Genomic DNA, 19781 nt, shown 5'->3' with positions numbered 1-19781 from the left:
AATCAAACTTCCATCTCTAATCTCAACATTCATCATGTCCCTGATGCAAAGTAATCATTCAGAATCTCACCCATTTTCTCAGGTTCGACAAACAGCCTTCCTTCCTTTCCTTTAGTGGACCAATCCTTTCTCTAGTTACCCACTGGCTTCTTATATAAGAATTAAATGCTTTGGGATTCTCCTCAATTCTACTTGCTAAAGCTATTTCATGACCCCTTTTAGCCCGCTTCCCTCATTGAGGACTGGTCTTACTCTCCCGATATTCCTCCAGGGCCCGTTAAGTTCTTAGCTGCCTGGACCTTATGTATGCTTCCCTTTTCCTCTTGGCTAGTTGTACGATTTCTCCTGTCATCCAAAGTTCACAAATCTTGCCTTTCCTATCCTTTGCTTTCAACAGGACTTGCCTATCCTGCACTATCTTTGAAAGCCTCCCACATATCAAATGTGGACTTCCCTTCAAATAGCTGTGTCCAATCCACATTTCCCAGCTCCTGCCTAATTTTGATATAATTGGCCTTGGCCCAGTTTAGTACTCTTCCCATAGGAAGAACCCTTCCTGAGGAAGGGCTTATGCCCGAAACGTCAATTCTCCTGTTCCCTGGATGCTGCCTGACCTGCTGCGCTTTTCCAGCAACACATTTTCTACTCTTCCCATAGGACCACTCTCATCATTGTCTAAGAATATTCTAAAACTTACAGAATTGTGGTAATTGTTCCTACAGAAATCCCCCACTGCAACTTCTACCACCTTGCCTGGCTCATTTCCCAACACTAGGTCCAAAATGGCCCTTTCCCTCGTCTGACTATTGACATACTGCTCTAGAAAACTCTTCTGGATGCTTCTTACAAATTCTGACCCATCCAGACCTTTGATGTTAAGTGTATCCCAGTCAATGTAGGGAAAATTAAAATCTCCCATCACCACCACCGTGTTGCTTCTACATCTTTCCATAATCTGTTTACCTGTTTGTTCTTCTACCTCAAGCTCACTGTTGGGAGACCTGTAATACAGCCCCAACAATGTAACTGCACCCTTCTTAAGTCTCAGCTCCACCCATACCTCACTACTCAAGCCTTCCATAGCATCCTCTTTTAGCACAGCCGTGATATCATCCCTGACCAGCAATGCAACTCCTCCCCCACTTTTACTTCCCTCCCTGTCCTGTCTGAAGCATCTATGTCCTGGAACATTTAGTTGCCAATCATGCCCTTCCTTCAACCAAGTCTCTGTGGTTGCAATGTGAACTGTATAATATCAAAATGAACTGTAAAATATCAAAAGGAAGTGAATCCCTTGCACTCTCCCTCACATTTCACTGTTTTCCCCGTCTTCACTCCCTTGAGTGGAGGAAAGCAGGCTTGAGCATATCTGGTACACAACCCCTGCACTGGATCTGACTGGACATCATCGTGCATCAATGAGTCTCATTGTCCTCAGCCAAATCAAGCCAGTTCTTAAAGGATCATCCTTTCCTTCACTGTCAAACATCTCCTTGGAGCTCTATAACCCACTCCCTCCAATCTCGATTTCCATTATTGGAAAAAGTTCATGCACATCGTTCCAGTTAATATTAAAAGTTGCCAATTCAATTCTCATCTCTTCTACCCTTCATTTCCTTCACCACCTATCCTTAATATTTCCCCGATTCCAACCATGAAACACAGTCTCTCCTAAATTGTTTCCCATCTCAGATCATTATGAGAGAACGTTGGAGGCAATGCTACTCCAACAAGAGAGAATCTAAGCACTTCCCATAAATATACTCCATTGGCATTCCATCACAGTAAATAAGAAATAGGAGCAAGAGGAGAATATATGATCCCTGTTGACTGATTTGCCATTGGATACAATCACGGCTGAAATTCTATCTCCAAGGTCATAAGCACATAGGACATAGCAACATAGCACAAATATAGGTCAATCAGCCCATCTATCTGTTCTATCTTTCAATACAGCTATAGTTGAGTGTGGTGCTGGAAACACACAGCAGGCCAGGCAGCATCCAAGGAGCAATAGAATCTATGTTTTGGGCAGGACCCCTTCATCAGGAAAGCTATAGTCCAAGAGAACCAACTCCTGAACTGTTGCCCACTCCACTTTTCATCCTGGCACCCATGCAAGCATATGTTAGAAATTGTTCCCTCGTTCCATTCATTCAGAACACCATTATCACTTCACTCTACCAATAAAGGGCATCCTTACTCCCCATTGTTCTAACATTTTGCCACTTTCCAAATCCATTTTCAGCTTCTCCAAACTTGACAATCTCCGTAAGAACAACTGCAGAGTAAGGGCTGTAAGACCTTGCAATCTAATCTCTTGTGTATCCAACTCTGCCCAATAACCAATTGTCTGCAGTTCAGCAGAAACAGATACTCACATTTAGTGTAGTCTCATCATCCACAATGGACAATTTCACAATATATGGGTTCACAGACTGTAACAAAAGATACTGGTTATTAATTGGATTGTAGTACCAACCCAGTACACAAACTGAATTATAATGAAAAGGCAATTATAGCGTTTCTGCAATAGAGAATACATTCAGTGCACTGTAATAGTACTTTGATTGGCATTTTAACCGACGTCATGCTGGGCTAAAACATACTATACAACAACTCGCCTTCACATATCCAAATCAGCTATTAAAAAAAAACCAAACCAATCATTTTAGGTTATTTCATTCTGACTTTTAAATTAACAAGAAACCTTCAAGCTAAACACTTCCTGATCCTAGCCTGACCTTGAAATTTGAACTTGAAGGGACATTCCAGCGTACAATCGAGCTTCACTGAAGTCAAGTAATACACTGGATATTGGTTAACCACCAAACAGGAATGAGATAATTTATTACCAACAATGCTACAGAAGATTGGCTAGTGTTAAAAATGTTTATTCATCTCCCTCTTAGGAGTTCCTCTCAGGCAGTTTGGATTTTGAAGCATTGTAGAACTGTATATTGCAAAAAAAAGGCCATTCCACCCATCGCGTCCATGCCAACTCTTTGAAAGGAGCTAAACAATCAGTTTCACTCCCCTGCCCTTCTCTATACCTCTTCAGAGTTTTCCTTTCTATTACTTAACCAATTTTTGTTTTGATTCTACTGCTCTTTCAGGCAGTGCATTCCAGATCACAAGTGTTCAGTGCCATTTGCAATCCCATATATATATATTGTATATTGAAGCAGTCCATGTGCACATGCAGCAAGATCTGCTCAAGTGATATGCACACCACACAAGAGCCAGGCAATGCTAACCTCCAACAAGAGAGAATCTTCCCCTAAATTTACTCCATTGGCATTCCATCACAGTAAATAAGAAATAGGAGCAAGAGGAGAATATATGACCCCTGTTGACTGATTTGCCATTGGATACAATCACGGCTGAAATTCTATCTCCAAGGTCATAGGCACATAGGACATAGCAACATAGCACAAATATAGGTCAATCAGCCCATCTATCTGTTCTATCTTTCAATACAGCTATAGTTGAGTGTGGTGCTGGAAACACACAGCAGGCCAGGCAGCATCCAAGGAGCAAAGAATCGATGTTTTGGGCAGGATCCCTTCATCAGGAAAGCTATAGTCCCAGAGAACCAAAAGGTTGCTCTCTTGTAAGAGACAACTGGTGGTGAGTTTAACCTGAGGGTCACCATGCCTCAGGTGGGGTCACGGTGCATGAGCTGAACCCGTACTGTTGGCGTCACTCTGCATTGCAAACCAACCATCCAGCTGACTGACCCCAACGTGATTTCCCATTCACAAAGCCATACTGGCTCTTCCAAAGCAGATCATTATTATCCAAGTGTCCATTTATTACATACTTTATAATAATTATAACATTTTCCCTACAGTTAATGCAATGTTAATAGAGCTGTAGTTCCCCTTTTATCCCTTCCTCCTTTCTTAAACAATGTGGAGGCATTCGACAGGAACCATCTCAGAACCTATAACATTCTGGAAGATGATCATCATTGAACAAGGTAGTTATCAGTATCTGGGAATTTAACCTCAATCACATTAAACTTCTCCAACACAACCCTTTTACTAATACTAAAATCCTTCAATTACTTATTTATCATAGTCCCTTGGATCTCTAATTCTCAGGAATTCTTGGATCTTCCTCAGGATCAACTCTAAACTCCAGTAAATACTCAAAACCTCCTTAACACAAATCTCAGGAACCAATTCTTTACTTCATAGTTAAACTCTGAATCTGCCATCTAATTCTTTCACCAATTTTCTTAAATCTAACCCATCCTTTTAAAGATGTTCTTTCTAATGCAAACAGTGTCTCCTCATTACTGTTGCTGTATATTAGTTGCCATGCCGGCCCTTAAAGTCACAAGTTTCAGGAATCCCAATAACTAAAGGTTTTTAACCTTGCGTTCAAATAATTCCATGGCCTTACCTACTTTATCTCTGTAATCTCTTCCAAATCTACAACCTTCTGAGATCTCGGAGTTTCCCCAATTCCACTCACTTGAACATTCCCTCATCGCTAATTTTAATTGTACCACCACTGGCCACGCCTTCAGTTGCCCGGCCTGAAATTCTATCTGGAGCTGCCTCGCTAAACCTCTCTCTTCCTTTAAGAGGCTCCTTACAATTGACCTCTTTAACCAAGTTTGTGATCACCTGCCATGCTAGCTGTCCTGTGGACTGGTATCAAACTTCATTTGGTAATACTATTGCAAAACTCACTGAGGCATTCAATTCTGTTAAAAAGGTGTTAGGCAAATACAAGTTGGATGGTGGCCGTAAAATTCAGTCTCCAGATCGCCATCCCAATGTGATACTTGGCTTAGCTTCTTATAGTCATAGAATCGTGGAGAGGTACAGTATAAAAATGGACCCCTAAGTTCAACACGTCCATGCCAACCAGATATTCTAAATCAATCACCAGCCTATTTACCAGCCTATGTCCCTCTAAACACTTCCAATTTCATGTAGATGTCTTTTCAATGTTGCAATTATACCAGCCTTCACCACTTCTTCTGGCAGCTCATTCCATACAAGCACCACTCTCTGTGTGAAAAGGTTGCCCCTTAGGTCCCTTTTAAATCTTTCCCCTCTCACCTTAAAACTATGCCTGTAGTTTTGGACTCCACCATCCAGAATAAAAGATTTCGACTATTCATCCTATCTATGCCCCTTATGATTTTATGAACTTCTATAAGGTCACCCCTCAGCCTCCGACACCAGTCTATTCAGCCTTTTCCTATAGTTCAAACCCTCCAACCCTGGCACCATCCTTGTACATAAGAACATAAGAACTAGGAGCAGGAGTAGGCCATACAGCGTTCGAGCCTGCTCCGCCACTCAATAAGATCATGGCTAATCTTTTCGTGAACTCAGCTCTACTCATCCGCGTTTTCACCATATCCCTTAATTCCTTTATCTTCCAAAAAAGTATCTACCTTAGTTTTAAAAGCGATTACTGAAGTAGTGTCAATTACTTCCCTGGGCAAGGGTTTCCATAGATTATCAACCCTCTGGGTGAAGAAGTTCCTTCTCAGTTCAGTTCTAAATCTGCTTCCTCTAATCTTGAGGCCATGCCCTCTTGTCCTAGTTTCACCTGCCAGTGGGAATATCCTATCCATTTCTATTTTATTGATTCCCTTCATAAAGTTTATGTTTCTATAAGATTCCCCCTCATTCTTCTGAAATCCAATGAATATAATCCCAATCTACTCAGTGTCTCCTCACAAGTCAAACCCCTCAACTCCGGAATCAACCTAATGAACCTCCTCTGCACCCACTCCAGTGGCAGCACATCCCTTTTCCAGAAAGGAGACCAAAATGCACATGGTACTCCAGGTGTGGCCTCAGCAGCACCCTAGACAGCTGCAATGTAACCTCCCTGCTTTTAAACTCAATCCCTTTAGCAATGAAGGACAAAATTTCATTTGCCTTCCTAATTACCTGTTGTATCTGCAGACCAACCTTCTGTGATTCATGCACAAGAACATCTAGGTCCCTCTGCACAGCAGCATGCTGCAACTTTTTACCATTCAAGTAATAGTCCTTTTTACTGTTAGTCCTACCAAAATGGATGATTTCACACTTGTTAACATTGTATTCCATCTGCCCAGACCATTGCCCAAAGTATCTATGTTCCTCTGCAAAGTTTCACAGTCCTCTGCACATTTCGCTCTGCCACTCATCTTAGTGTCATAGACAAATTTTGACACTGTACACATGGCCCCCAACTCCCAATAATGTGATCTAACCTTGCTAACCAGTCTGCCATGAGGAACCTTGTTGAACACCTTACTGAAGTCCACATAGATCATGTCCACCATTTTTTCATCAATCCAATTCGTCACTTCCTCAAAAAACTCAATAAAGTTACTGAGACATGACTTCCCACACACAAAACCACGTTGACTACCCCATATCAGTCCTTGCCTTTCCAAATACATTTAGAAAGTCAAGCTTGATTGTTGTACTGGAGCACACAATAAGACTTATCAATATAAATTAAGAGTGTGCTGCATTGTCATGAAATGCTGTCAAATCCAGGGTAACTGTTCTCAGTGGAACTCAAAATTCCATACTGCTATTTAACCAAGTATTGCTTGTCCACCATTTATCCCTCAATTGATCATTCCCTTCATGTTTATTGGACCATCATGCTAAAGTATAAATTGTACAGTAAATTTGCTTGCATAATCAGATAAAGTATATTAAATATGATGCACTGGTAGTGGAGATTTTGGGAATATGAAAGATATTACTGATACATGTTTTTGTCCTTCAAAATGTCTGATAGTTTATCTTTAAAGGCAGTAGTTAAACTGTCTTGGTCTCTGTCATGCAGACAGAAAATACACTGTTTACTATTTAAATACTATTTAAAAAAGGTGATGGAGAGAAAACATGGAATTTTAGACATCAGTAAAAAGGAACTGCTGCAGTCCATTATAAAAGATTTAATAGCAGAGCACTTGGAAAGCTGTGACAAAATGGACAGAGTCAGCATGAATTTAAGAAAAGGAAATAATGCTTCACAAATCTGCTGCAAGTTTCAAAGGATGCAACTAGTAACGTTGACATGTGACAGGCAGTAGATATGGTTTATTTGGACTTTCAGAATGCTTTTGATAAGGTCCTACATAAGAAATTAACATGCAAAATTAAAGCACATGCAATCGGGGTAGTGCATTGACAAGGATAAAGAACTTGTTTGCAGACAGAAAACAAAGATTAGGAATAACAGGTAATTTTCCTAGAGAAAGCCAATGACTAGTGTGATACCACAGGAATCGGGGCTTAGACCCCATCTATTCACATGATAAATTAATGATATGGATGAGGGAACTAAATGTAAACTCTCCAAGTTTACAGATGACTGAAAGCTGGGTGGGAAGGTGAACTGTGAGGAGGATGCAGGGATGCTACAGTGTGATATGGACAAGTTGGGTGAGCAGGCGAATGCAAAACAAATGGAGTGTAACATGCAGAAATGTGAGGTTATCCACTTTGGTAGCAAAAATAGGAAGGCAGATTATCTGAATGGTGAAAGATTGGAAAAGGAGTGGTGCAACAAGACCCAGGTATCCTTGTACACCAAATGCTGAAAGTAAGCATTCAGATGCAGCAGGCAGTGAAGACGTCAAACTGTAAATTGGCCTTCATAGCGAGAGGATTTGAATACAGGAGCAGGATATATTGCTGCAATTGTATAGAGCCTTGGTGAGACCACACCTGAAGTACTGTGTGCAGTTTGGTCTCTTTATTGGAGGAAGACTGTTCTGGCTATGGGGCAATGTGCAACATGGGTTTACCAGAATGATTTCAGAGATGGCATGGCTGAAATAAAAACAGTGACTGGATCAGTTTGAACTATATTCGATGGAGTTTAGAACAATGAGCGGATCTCATAAAAACCTGTAAAATTCTTACAGGACCAGACAGTGTAAATGCAGGAAGGATCTTCCCAATGACCAGTGAGTCCAGGACCAGGGTCACAGACAAAGGATACCAAGTAGATCATGTGGGACTGAGACAAGGAGAAATTTCTTCACTGAGGTGTGGTGAACCTGTGGAATTCTGTGTCACAGAAAGTGGTCAAGGCCAAAATATTGAATGTTTTCAATTAGTTAGATATAGTTATTAGGTTAAAGGGATCAAAAGATATGGGAAGCAAACAGGAACAAGAAACTGTTGAATGATTAGCCATGATCATAGTGAATGGTGGAATAAGCTCAAAGGGTCAAATGGCCAACTGCTGTTCCTACGTTTAGTGTTGGCATTTGCCTTTTCGAAACAAAAGAAGGACACAAATTTTAGCAGTGCTCTAATTTCGTTAATGATTAACAAGGAATTGAAAAAAATGTCTTAGTTCCCCACACTGGATTTCTGTGTACAAAAATAGAGAACAAACTCAGTACAGTCCCACAATATTACATTTTTCTAGAGAGGAAAAATTAAAGCACGGTCAAAACTACTATACGAAATGTAGTGGGAACATATATCTGCTGTAGAGAATCCTGGAATCTCTCTCTCTCCCCAGGTATGTGGTGATGATGAACTCAATGGAACTTTTGCCCTGAATAGTTGAGTAAGAACGTCCAAACAATAAAGTCTTCTTTAATAGTTATTTGTGTGTGAGAGACAATGCAATGAATTGTGCAAAACATGTTAGAAAGCGTTAAAAAGACAAAACCTGTTTCGTACATACACACATTACATTAGATCAAAAAAGCTCCTGTCTCCTCAAAATTGTGTGCTTGTTTTTAACACGTTTATTGAAATATCCAATATCAACACAAGGAAGTAATGCAAATCCTACCATTCATTTATGCCATGGCTGGTCCATTCACTGACTTTATAATTTTTGATAACTTCAATCCACAAAAATCTATTGATCTCAATTGCAAAATGTTCATTTAACCCACAAACTCAACAGCAGTTTGGGGGTCAGATTTCCAGATTTTCAGCCCTTTTTGTATGAAGATTTGTTCACATAACCCTTGAAACGGTTTGGCTCCAATTTAAAGATCTGCCCCATATTCTGCACTCTCCCCACTAAACAAAATAATTTCTCTCCACTTTCCTAATCAAATCCTTTATTCAGCTTAACCACCTTGATTATAGCAACACTAAAACATTTATACTCAAGAGAACACAAGTGCGCTCGCTATGCAACCTGTCCTGACTGCATCCATTTTAGCGAGGAATCACTGCAATTGCTTTTATGAAAAGCGAGGAGAGAATCACTGATCCCTTCCAATGATAACAACTTACCTCGTACTTTCTGTAATTTACCAACAATGCCAAGAGAACCACAGTATCGTAGCCGTGCTGCCCCCTGCTGGATGCCATAGACAGAATCTGAAAAACAGCAATGGGAAAAGGGATGAGAGCTCAATTATAGAATCAGAAGCTATGGGGAAATTCTTGACTTACAGGTCACAATCTCAATAAATAATGAGTATCTTTAAGTATATGGCTGCATTCATACTTCCTAATTATCCTAACCAAATGGTAACGTCATCTGAGGGTTTAACAACAGCTATGAATACACCTTGTCAAGTTATTCTTTCAGGCAGTGCATTGCAGTTCATAACGTGGGAATTACAACAATTTCAAGAAAACTGCAAAAATTCCATTCAGATCCACTTCGGGGCATGAAACAGTCCACAGTTTATTATGCAGCACCTACTCATTCTGCTACAGTGTGGAAAAAAGTTCAGTCAATTCCATTGTGGCTTCTAATGTGCCTAAACCACTACTAAAGGGGAATGGATAGAGCATCAATGTGCAGGACTAATGCTTTGCAAACAAAATTCACAAGAAAACTAGGACATTCTGTGAAACATGGTGCCATCTGGTGGCTGTACTCGCAGTCAGATATACTCATCCAGAATATTCGAAAGAGCTGTACTCTAGCCCAAGAATAGCAGCTTGGTCCATTCTGGGTGCTTACAGAGAGGCAAGCCCACCATATCCAATCAGATTCCACTCTAAATCCACACAGACTACAAAGAGTTCACCACACAGTGTTACAAAGAAGCTCCATTTTTAATACTGTTTAGAGGTCTTTCGTTTTGAAAGATTGTGAAAAAAAAGTAACAAACTTCATGACTGGTAATAAACTTCGTAGACTTCAGGATTGGCGATAACTGCTTGCTTTGCTAGAAACCATGATAAAATTGTTGTGAATGTGTTGTTTTTTCTGAGTTCAAGGGAAACCTGCTAAGAACAAAGTAAGGGCTGCCTTCTGAAGAAGCTGCTCAGCCGATCTTTCCCATTTCTGAAAAGAAAGTTCAGGATAACTCCTGACGAAGGGATCTGAAGACAAACTGCTGAGGAGTAAAGAAAACACTGCAGCTAATGTCTGCAGAGAAACGTTTTTTGTTTCTCTTTTCCTAAAAAGTATATGTGCATTTTAGGAATATTTACAGGAATAAGCATTCAGATTTCTATTTCACAAACTATGTTATTCAATAAAGATGGAATAATTGGTCAAGTTCAGTTTTGATTTTTTTAAAACTCCACGAATGTGTTTACTAAAACACTTATTGATAAATCTGTTGTTTGAATCCTAATTTAGGTAAGGTGCTTAATTGGACATCTTGGTAACTGGACAAAGTACTTTTACGTTGTGACCCATGGTGCAGTGAGACTAGGGTGGCAGTGCACTTCTCCGGCCTCAGTTGTAACAACAGAAACTGGCATTCAACCCAACCGCTCTATGACAGTGTTTCCAAATCTTTCCCATGACTCTTCTTTCACCTTATCAGCATTTCCTTTTTTTTTTCTTCGTGTTATTCATCTTCCCCTTAAATGCATCTGTGCTATTCACTTAAACCAGAAGTCACACGACACCAAGTTATAGTCCAACAGATCTATTTGAAATCACAAGCATTTGCAGCACTGCTCCTTTGTAGGTGAAAGTTACTGGTATTGTGTGACTTCTGGCTTTGTCCACCCCAGTCCAACACCAGCATTTCCACATCATTCACTTAAGCAACTCAAGTTGAATAGAAGTAGTACAGTGGAACTATCCTACAACCTCCTTGCTTGGTCAAATAAGAAGAGTGAATTCTGAGAGCAATGCAGTTTGACAGACTACCCTTGTTTTGGAGTCTGTGAGGTTCTGCAATACTCAACAGAGTCCATATATTCACACACTCTTTAGAAAATTTCTTTCTACACAAATCATTATTAGAATCTGACCTAACAAGACAGTAGGGACTGCAAAACAAAAATACAAATTAAGAGTGCATGGCCATACTGAGACAAAGAAATATGTCTGAGGAGAAAACATACAAAGGGACTAGGAGGTGACTATTTAAACTTTCTGCAATTACTACAGGCACTAATGGAATCTAATGAGCAAAGAAAGCGATTCATCTAACATACCTGTGCTGATACCTTGAAAGGACTGTCCGTTAATCCCATTCATTCTGCAACTCCATTAGATTGTAGCTGATCACCACCTTAACTCCATGGGATGACATGGTTTAGTACCAACCATAATTGATGAGGTTTAATAAATACACTACTATGTCCCTGAGGTTTACCATGATGTAATTATGAACTCAGTAACCATATCAAAGACACTCTGCTGGAAAGTTAGAACTCCAGCAGCTTAGAGCAGAGAAACTTCCTGCAATATCCTCTTGTATATATTGTAAATAAAGACTGTTTGAAGAAATAGCTGAACACCTGATCAGAGCTTATTAAAACAGGTGATAGCTCCAAACACAAGAAGGTCCTGGGATCCAAATCTGAGGGGTGTGCACATGTATGTCAGTGTGTGCATGTGCATGGGTATAAGCATGTGCGCATGTATGTGTCAGATAAGGATTTTTCTTAGTAAACTGGCAAAGGCCACCGGTAATGTCCAACACAGAAATAGGCTCAACTAGTCATACTCCACACAAGCCTTCTCCCACCATTCTCCTTCATCTCACTCTGAATGCACAGCTCGCAAATGCTTTGTTCCTATGTACTTATCCAGCTTCCCTTTAAAATTAAGCTAGTTCACATTTGTTGGCATGAGATGAACCACACTTTCCACCACATAAGTAAAGGTGCACCATGAAGCGAAACCACAGACTTACCAGATACACTTACAACCACAGAAAGGTCTAAAGTGATTGCCAATCCACAGAGAAAAGCTTGTGTCAAAAATCATGATGGTACTTGCCTCCCACCTCCACATCCCCCACCCCATCCACCCGACCAAAGTATTTTTCTTATTTTACCTCTGCCAACTTTAGCTAAAATTCAGGAATGACTTGAACTTAACTTAATCAAGGTTTGGTTAAACTGATCTAAAAATGTAACAGACTTCAACACAGTTCATGCCTGGTTGTTTTCATCTTTCAATATTAATTAGTTAGATGTGGACTACACAAAATCTTTGTTAAACACACAAGGGCAAGGTTCATTCATAGACGGCTAAGAGTCAGTGCAAGCTATTGTGGAGGATTACAGAGCAAGAAGCTGACGAGTGGGACTAATGGACAGTCCTTTCAAGGTATCAGCACAGGCATTCCAGATGAATCGCCTTCTCTGGTCATTAGATTCCAATAGTGCCTGGAATAATTAAGAGTGCAAAGGTGCTGAATACAAGATGGCAAACTGTGGCACCATTTAAATAGTACACACACTGCAGAAAGCCCCGTGTACTGCTAAAGATATCCTCACAATGTAAAAACAAAGGTCCGATGAAAACAGCCATTCTCCCTGTTGTGTCACATTAAAACATAGACCAGAAAAGTCTAGCTTCTGACCGAACTGAAGGAACATTGCAACCAAATGTCACAGGAGGGAAAGACTTACATTTCTATAGCACTTTTCAGGACCACTGGATGTTGCAAAATACTTCACAGACAATGACGAATCATTTTAAGTAACTGCTGTGACATAGATGGCCAATTTGTCTAAAGAAAGACCCTATGTATGTCAATGTCAAAATGACTGGATAATCTTATTTATTAATGTTGGTTGAGGATCAACATTACCCAGACCAACCATTTTTCAAAAAAGACAATGACCCATTCAACCAAGAATTAGTTGGTTAGAGGACACCTCAAAATCAATGTTTTATAATGATTAAGGAATAGGCTCTCACCTGAAGAATGGCTTCAAAAATACTGTTTATCATCACATATTCCAGGATAGTGTTCTGGCTGATATTATCTGTAACCTGCCAACAAGAAACAAATTGATGATGAGAGCGTACCTGGAAAGATTGCTTTAATTAAATAATAGTTTCTCTCTCTTACTTGCAATTACCCCTCTCACAGCTGATGTGTTTTTCGGGTGGGAGAGAGGGAGTGCCAGGAGACAGAGAGAGATGTGAGGTAGGACAGGAAAGGATGAGACCAGCACCAGAAATGATAGAGGGTTTACTTACTGTGACCAAACAGAGCAACAGCTTCAGGCAAAGACTCTTCAAACTCTCTGAACCATCACCACACAACAAAGTGTCCAAACTCTCCATCAGGTTCTGTGAATTAAAGAGAGAAGGATTATCATAAAGAACACTTGGCCAAATTACTAACCAAGCACTGCATGTACACAAAGCCACGTATGGCATGAAGAGGCACTCTCTCCCTGGTGAACCGGACGTTGCTCACTACCAATACTGTTCTCCAGTGATTCCTGGTCATGACCCTGACCGCTGTCTCAAACTGAATTAGTTCAGTTGCATCCTCAGTGCGATCCACATCAAGTTTCTCACCCTATTTCCTCCCCAATACCACTTCTACAATATTTTTCAACTCTGTCCCTGCCTCAGCTCATTTGCTGCTTCAATCACTGGTAATTTTGTTACTTGCAGTTTGGACTATTCCAATGCTGTCCTGGGCCATCTCCCACATTCTTCCTGCCAAAAGCTTCAGCTTAAAATGTCTGCTACCTGTACTCCAACCCAAATCCCATTTGCTCATCAGCTCAATGCTTGCTGGTCTAAACCAATTCACAGTAAAGTATCTTCTGACAAAATTTAAAATTCTTTTCATTGTTTGCAAATCTCTCCGTAATCTTGCTCCTCCCCATCCCTGTAAGCTTCTCCAGCCCAAAACCTCTCCAAAACATTGGCCACACCTTTAACTCTGGGCTCTTAAGCATCCCTAATTTTAAATGCTCCAACATTAACACCTGCGCCTTCAGCTGGCTGGGCCCTATGCTACTGAATCCTTCTTACCATTATTTCCCTTTCCTTTGAGATGGTCCTTACAATCTATCTACTACAAGCAACTCATCTGTCCTAATGTTTCCCTCTTTGATTCAATGTGAAACATTGCCTGATTTCCACTCCTGTGAAGCATTTGAGACTTTGTACCATGCTAACAGCCCTACGTAAATATGAGACTTACCTTTTTCTGCTGCCTGTGCAGCCAGGACCAGTACAGATTCAAGGCCACTAGCCTACAATGTCATCCAGAGCAGCAAATATTCCACCATTGGCTCGATCAGTGCCCTGGAGTATTGCTGACTGTTTAGCAGAGAATATTATTGCTCACACCTGCCTCCTATACTCACCTTCATCCGGAGTTCAGCTTTATCAAACCCCATCAATATGTTGATAATGTCAAAGCCAGAGGTCGGTTTGTTTTTCTGATGAACACCTCGAATCAGGGCACATAATGTCTGGAGGTTAAGAAAAGGAACAGAAAGCGTAACCCCAAGGGCAATAACCATACAGACCTTACCTGGAGAACCAGACCAATATAAAGACTGTGAGAACACAGCAGATAGAGTGACGGATAAGCTCAGGGAGAGGATATCACACTACAAAGGGCTAAAGAGGTTAATGGCAGAGAAAAGAGGGATTGTCACATGGTGGTAAAAATACTGAACTAGCAATCCCCACTGATGATCTGGAATGTGTATTCAAAGGAGAAAGTGAGGACTGCAGATACCGGAGATCAAAGTCGAAAAGTGAGGCGCCAGAAAAGGTGTATCCAAGGAGCAGGAAAGATTATGTTTCGGGTATAAGCCCTTCATCAAGAAGGCTGATGAAGGGCTTATGCCCGAAACGTTGGCTCTCCTGCTCCTCAGATGCTGCCTGACCCGCTGTGCTTTTCCAGCGCCACACTTTTCGACTCGAATGTGAATTCAAAACCCACCATGTCAACTCATTGGTAAATCAAAATATTCTTTGTTCTTGAGTCTAGCTTGATTAGGAATCTCAGCCTATTATGAAGACCTTGGTTTATCTGGTCTGGCCAAAGTGTTATTTCAGACACACAGCAATGAGGTCAGAGTTTTTGAATAGTATTGCAATGGTCAAGTAAGTGCTGGGGATGTTGAGATGGGGCGAAAAACATGCAAATAAACTTTGTACTCCACTTGACATAAGTTACAGTCCTTACCTGTAATGCATTCACCACCTTAATCTGATGCTCCTCATTTAATGACACTATACAGTGCTGGAACAGACTGTTAATGTTATCCTTTAACTTCATTAGTTCATCCCCATCCACAGATTCCAGCTTTGCCTCCAGGTACTCCAGGTTCACCTGAAGGGAGTAAAGTGAATGTCAACAACCATTTTTGCCTTAAGATATTCACTCAATGGTGAGGATTCTCAAGCATTCCACCAAGACAGTGAACTGGAGAAAGGGCCAAATGGAAAAGTATTTCAAAAAGACAATGATAGTCATATAGCACAGAAACAGACCCTTTGGTCCAACTCATCCATGTTGACCAAGTTTCCCAAACTAAACTTGTCCCATTTGCCTGCATTTGACCCATATCTCTTTAAATCTTTCTATTCATGTACCTACCCAGATGTCTTTTAAATGCTGTAACTGTACTTGCATCTACCATTTCCTCTGGCAATTTATTCTATACATAAGCCACCCTCCTGGTGAAAACATTGCCCCTCAGGGTTTAAATCTTTCTTCTCTAAGCTTAAAAATATGATCCCCAGTTTTGAACTCACCCACACTAGGGAAAAGGCCTTTGCTATCCACTTTATCTATACCCCTCAAATTCCTATGCTCCAGTGAAAAATGTCCCAGCTTATCCAGCCTGTCCTTATAACTCAAACCCTCCAGTCCCAGCAACACCCTGGTAAATCTTTTCAGAACCCTCTCCAATTTAATAATACCCTTCCTATAGCAGGCCTTCCTATAGCAGGCCAACCAAAATTGTTCAACCAAAAGTGCCTTCACCAACATCCTATGCGGCCATATGATGTGCCAATTCCTATACTCAATGCTCTGAGCAAGGAAGGCAAGCATGCCAAATACTTTCTCAACCAAATACCTTCATCTACTTGCAACATAATGTGTGAAGAACTGTGTAGTTGAATCCCTCTCTTTTCGACAACACTATACAAGATCCTACCATTAACAATCTGAGTCCTGCCCTTGTTCATTTTACCGAAATGCAATATCTCCCATTTATTCAATTTAATCTCTATCTGCCACTCCTCAGCCATTGGCCCAATGACAGTTGACAATGAGGAGTGAGAGCGTTGCAGAGATCAGGCCAAGTGAGTACAAGAGAAACACATAAGGGTTGAGTGATGGAGGATGCGATGCCTTGGAGAAAATACACAGGGCCATTGACTGGACAGGTTTGGTAATGATGGGGGTGACAGAACTTTGTGAGAACATGAAAGCATGATCAAAGCGAAAACTGGGGTGATGAAGTTAGAGAACCAGAAGATTAGTAGTTTCTATGTTAATGCACTAAGCCAGTGTGGGAGCAATCACAGGTTTCACACACATTCAACACTGCTTCTGATCTTATCACCCAAACTGCCTCTTGCCTTACACTCCCACTCCAGCAAGAGATACCAGGAAATCAGAGCCAATCCATCTCTCCCCAACTCCATAAATAGGATGAAGTGTAACAATCCTATGAGACCACGGCTGAGGTCAATGAACATTAACAGAGATTAGGGACTGAACCAGCTCAGTGCTGCTGGAAAGATGTATTCGCCCATTGGGAAAACTCTTATTTTTGTGTCAAGTATAATAGATAAAGATGTTAGCCACAAATCTGAAACATTTTCGGTTGAGTTGAACAGGCAAACTACAAAACAGAGAATGCACAGTATGAACTATGGCCAATGATTCAATAAACCTCCCTGTGGCAGGCTCTACTCCTAACAACTTGTATTTATAAAATGTCTTTCACAAGGCATTTCACAGCGTCAAAAGGAAACAAAATTGAGTCCTTAATGCAACACTGGGCAGATGAACAAAAGCTTGATCAAAAAGGTAGGTTTTAAGAAGCATCTTAAAGGAGGAAAGCAAGGAGAAGTAAAAAGATTTAGGACAGGGGGACCATGGAGGGAACTGAATGTAGACTCAGATTTTTAAAATTAATTATTGTTCAACTGAATACCAATGTAGGCCAGGAAGCTGTGGATGGGCAGAACCCAACTGTCTTTCTCAAGGGCAATTAGGAACACCCTGCGAACAAATATATTTGTCTGGGATATGGTCGAGCTTCAGATGACCAGGCTTATCAAAGGTAGAATATGGAAGACTGACAAGGAGTTCATTAGAAAAGTCAAATCTGGATGCAAAAGACATACAAGGATTTCAGCAGGTCAAGAAGAAAGACAGCTTTGGTAGTAGTACAGATATACAGACGCTAATCTCCAGGCAAAATAGGTCACCAAAGTTACAAACCACTCCCCACATTTAATTTCCTTCTAAATCCCATGAGCAATTAATCCACCATAGTTTCTATTCCACCCATATAATCCAAACCACATGCCATGTACATTCCAATTATCTAATATCTTCTTGGTCAATCCCTTCCCACAGTCAGGTGAAAGTGAGGATTGCAGATGCTGGAGATCAGAGTCAAGATTAGAGTGGTGCTGGAAAAGCACAGCAGGCCAGGATGCATCCGATGAGCAGGAAAATCGATGTTTCGGGCAAAAGCCCTTCATCAGCCCTTCATTCAGTTTAACAGTTCCACAATGCAATCCTGAACTCCGCCATCTGTACACTAATACCCACTCACTGCAGTAGCCACTGAGTCCTGAGCCACAAAAACACTCAGACAATAAAACCTGACATTGAAAGAAAGAATAAAATACATCAACTAACCTTCATCAGGAAAAGTTCCTCCCAGAATCGAGGGCAGTTCTTGGCTGGGTCTTCATTCTGAGACAGAAATGGAGTCACCACATTACTTAAGACATTTTGAATCCTCTGCTAAAACACACACGTGAATCTCTGTACTTCTCCAAAATTAACTGTCAAAGATTCCTGTAAGTCATTCCTCTTTTACCCCCAGTTCTACTCACATCCTCCTAGCTCAACTTCCTTTGTCTGTTGACCCCATCTCCTGCTCTTAGCTCCTCCATTTTCCAAATCTTTCTCACTCCCCATCCACCACACCAGTTCTACTCACCAGACTCCCCATTTCCTTCCCAACAGTGGAGCATCAATGGCAGGTATGTGTAATTATAGTGTATCTAATTGACATTGTGTATATTTCCCTAATTCACAACTGTGGCCACTATAAAATAAATGCCAAAGAAATGACGGTTATTTTCACATTCTGGGGAGGTAGGAGCATAGTGGTAATATTAGATTCATAACCCAGAACCTGACACTCATCTGAAGTTATGGGTTCAAATCCCACCATTGAAGATGGTGAAATTTGCATGCAAAAGACTTTTTTTTTAAAGAAAATTAAAGAAATCTAATGGTGACAATGTAACCACTGTCAAATGTGTAAAAACACATCTGCCTCATTAACATTCTTTAGGGAACAAAATTTGCCATTATTAGCCTGTATATGACTCTAAATCCACAGGAGTATGATTGACTCTTAATTGACCTCTGGACGAGTTAGGTATGAGCAATAAACTGGCAGAAAGTGAGGACTCCAGATGCTGGAGATCAGAGTCGAGAGTGTGGTGCTGGAAAAGCAAAGCAGGTCAGGTAGCATCGAGGAGCAGGAGAATCAACATTTCGAACACAAGCCATTCATTCTTGATGAAGGGCTTTTGCCTGAAACGTCGATTCTCCTGCTCCTCAGATGCTGCCTGACCTGCTGTGATTTTCCAGCACCATACTCATGAGCAATAAACACTCGTAGCCTTATAGCTAGTGATCCTAACAAACCATGAACAAATAATTTTCTTTTTAGTTGCAGTTTCTTAAGAGTTTGCTGTGTGCAAACCATCTGTCTTACAGCAGCAACACACTTCAACTGACTTCATTCTCTGGAAAGCATTTTCGACTAAGAGTGTCTGAGTGATACTTTAGAAATGCAAGTATTTTATAATAATTCAATGTATATGTATGAATTTATAACAGAAGTATCACAATAAAGGCAATGTACGAATTACAGTTACACATTCTAGTTGAAATATTTCTATCCTCTAACCCTGATACACTTGACTGTGCTTGATTTAAATTTCCATTGTGGAATGGCACTGGAGACTGACGAGAAATATGTTAAATACTAGCATGGAGTTGCTGTAAAGCTTTTACATTATAAATTCCCATGTCTACATCATGATGGAAATTTCTGAATGAATGTGTTACATTAACATTAAGGACGGATTGCACCTAAATTGGAAGGGGACTAAGATACTGGCAGGGAAATTTGCTAGAAGTGCTTGGGAGGATTTAAACTAGTAAGGTGGGGGGGTGGGACCCAGGGAGATAGTGAGGAAAGAGATCAATCTGAGACTGGTACAGCTGAGAACAGAAGTGAGTCAAACAGTCAGGGCAGGCAGGGACAAGGTAGGACTAATAAATTAAACTGCATTTATTTCAATGCAAGGGGCCTAACAGGGAAGGCAGATGAACTCAGGGCATGGTTAGGAAC

At 40.7% G+C, this 19781-nt stretch overlaps 1 protein-coding gene across 1 annotated transcript in view; it reads right to left on the bottom strand.

Moving 5' to 3' along the window:
• The window catches only part of armh3 (armadillo like helical domain containing 3), a 151629-nt gene that overhangs the window by 117022 nt on the left and 14826 nt on the right, over positions 1-19781 (bottom strand). Inside the window, exons 3-9 of the mRNA XM_043712942.1 lie at positions 18044-18100; positions 15341-15487; positions 14508-14615; positions 13378-13470; positions 13093-13167; positions 9252-9338; positions 2382-2438 (exon numbers count right to left, since the gene is read on the bottom strand). Of these exons, the coding sequence (XP_043568877.1) occupies positions 2382-2438; positions 9252-9338; positions 13093-13167; positions 13378-13470; positions 14508-14615; positions 15341-15487; positions 18044-18100 (624 nt within the window). The remainder of the gene's footprint in view (positions 1-2381; positions 2439-9251; positions 9339-13092; positions 13168-13377; positions 13471-14507; positions 14616-15340; positions 15488-18043; positions 18101-19781) is intronic.

Source organism: Chiloscyllium plagiosum, chromosome 22, assembly GCF_004010195.1.
Source record: "Chiloscyllium plagiosum isolate BGI_BamShark_2017 chromosome 22, ASM401019v2, whole genome shotgun sequence".
Taxonomy (NCBI): Eukaryota; Metazoa; Chordata; class Chondrichthyes; order Orectolobiformes; family Hemiscylliidae; genus Chiloscyllium; species Chiloscyllium plagiosum.
This window is presented reverse-complemented; position numbering and strand designations above follow the sequence as displayed.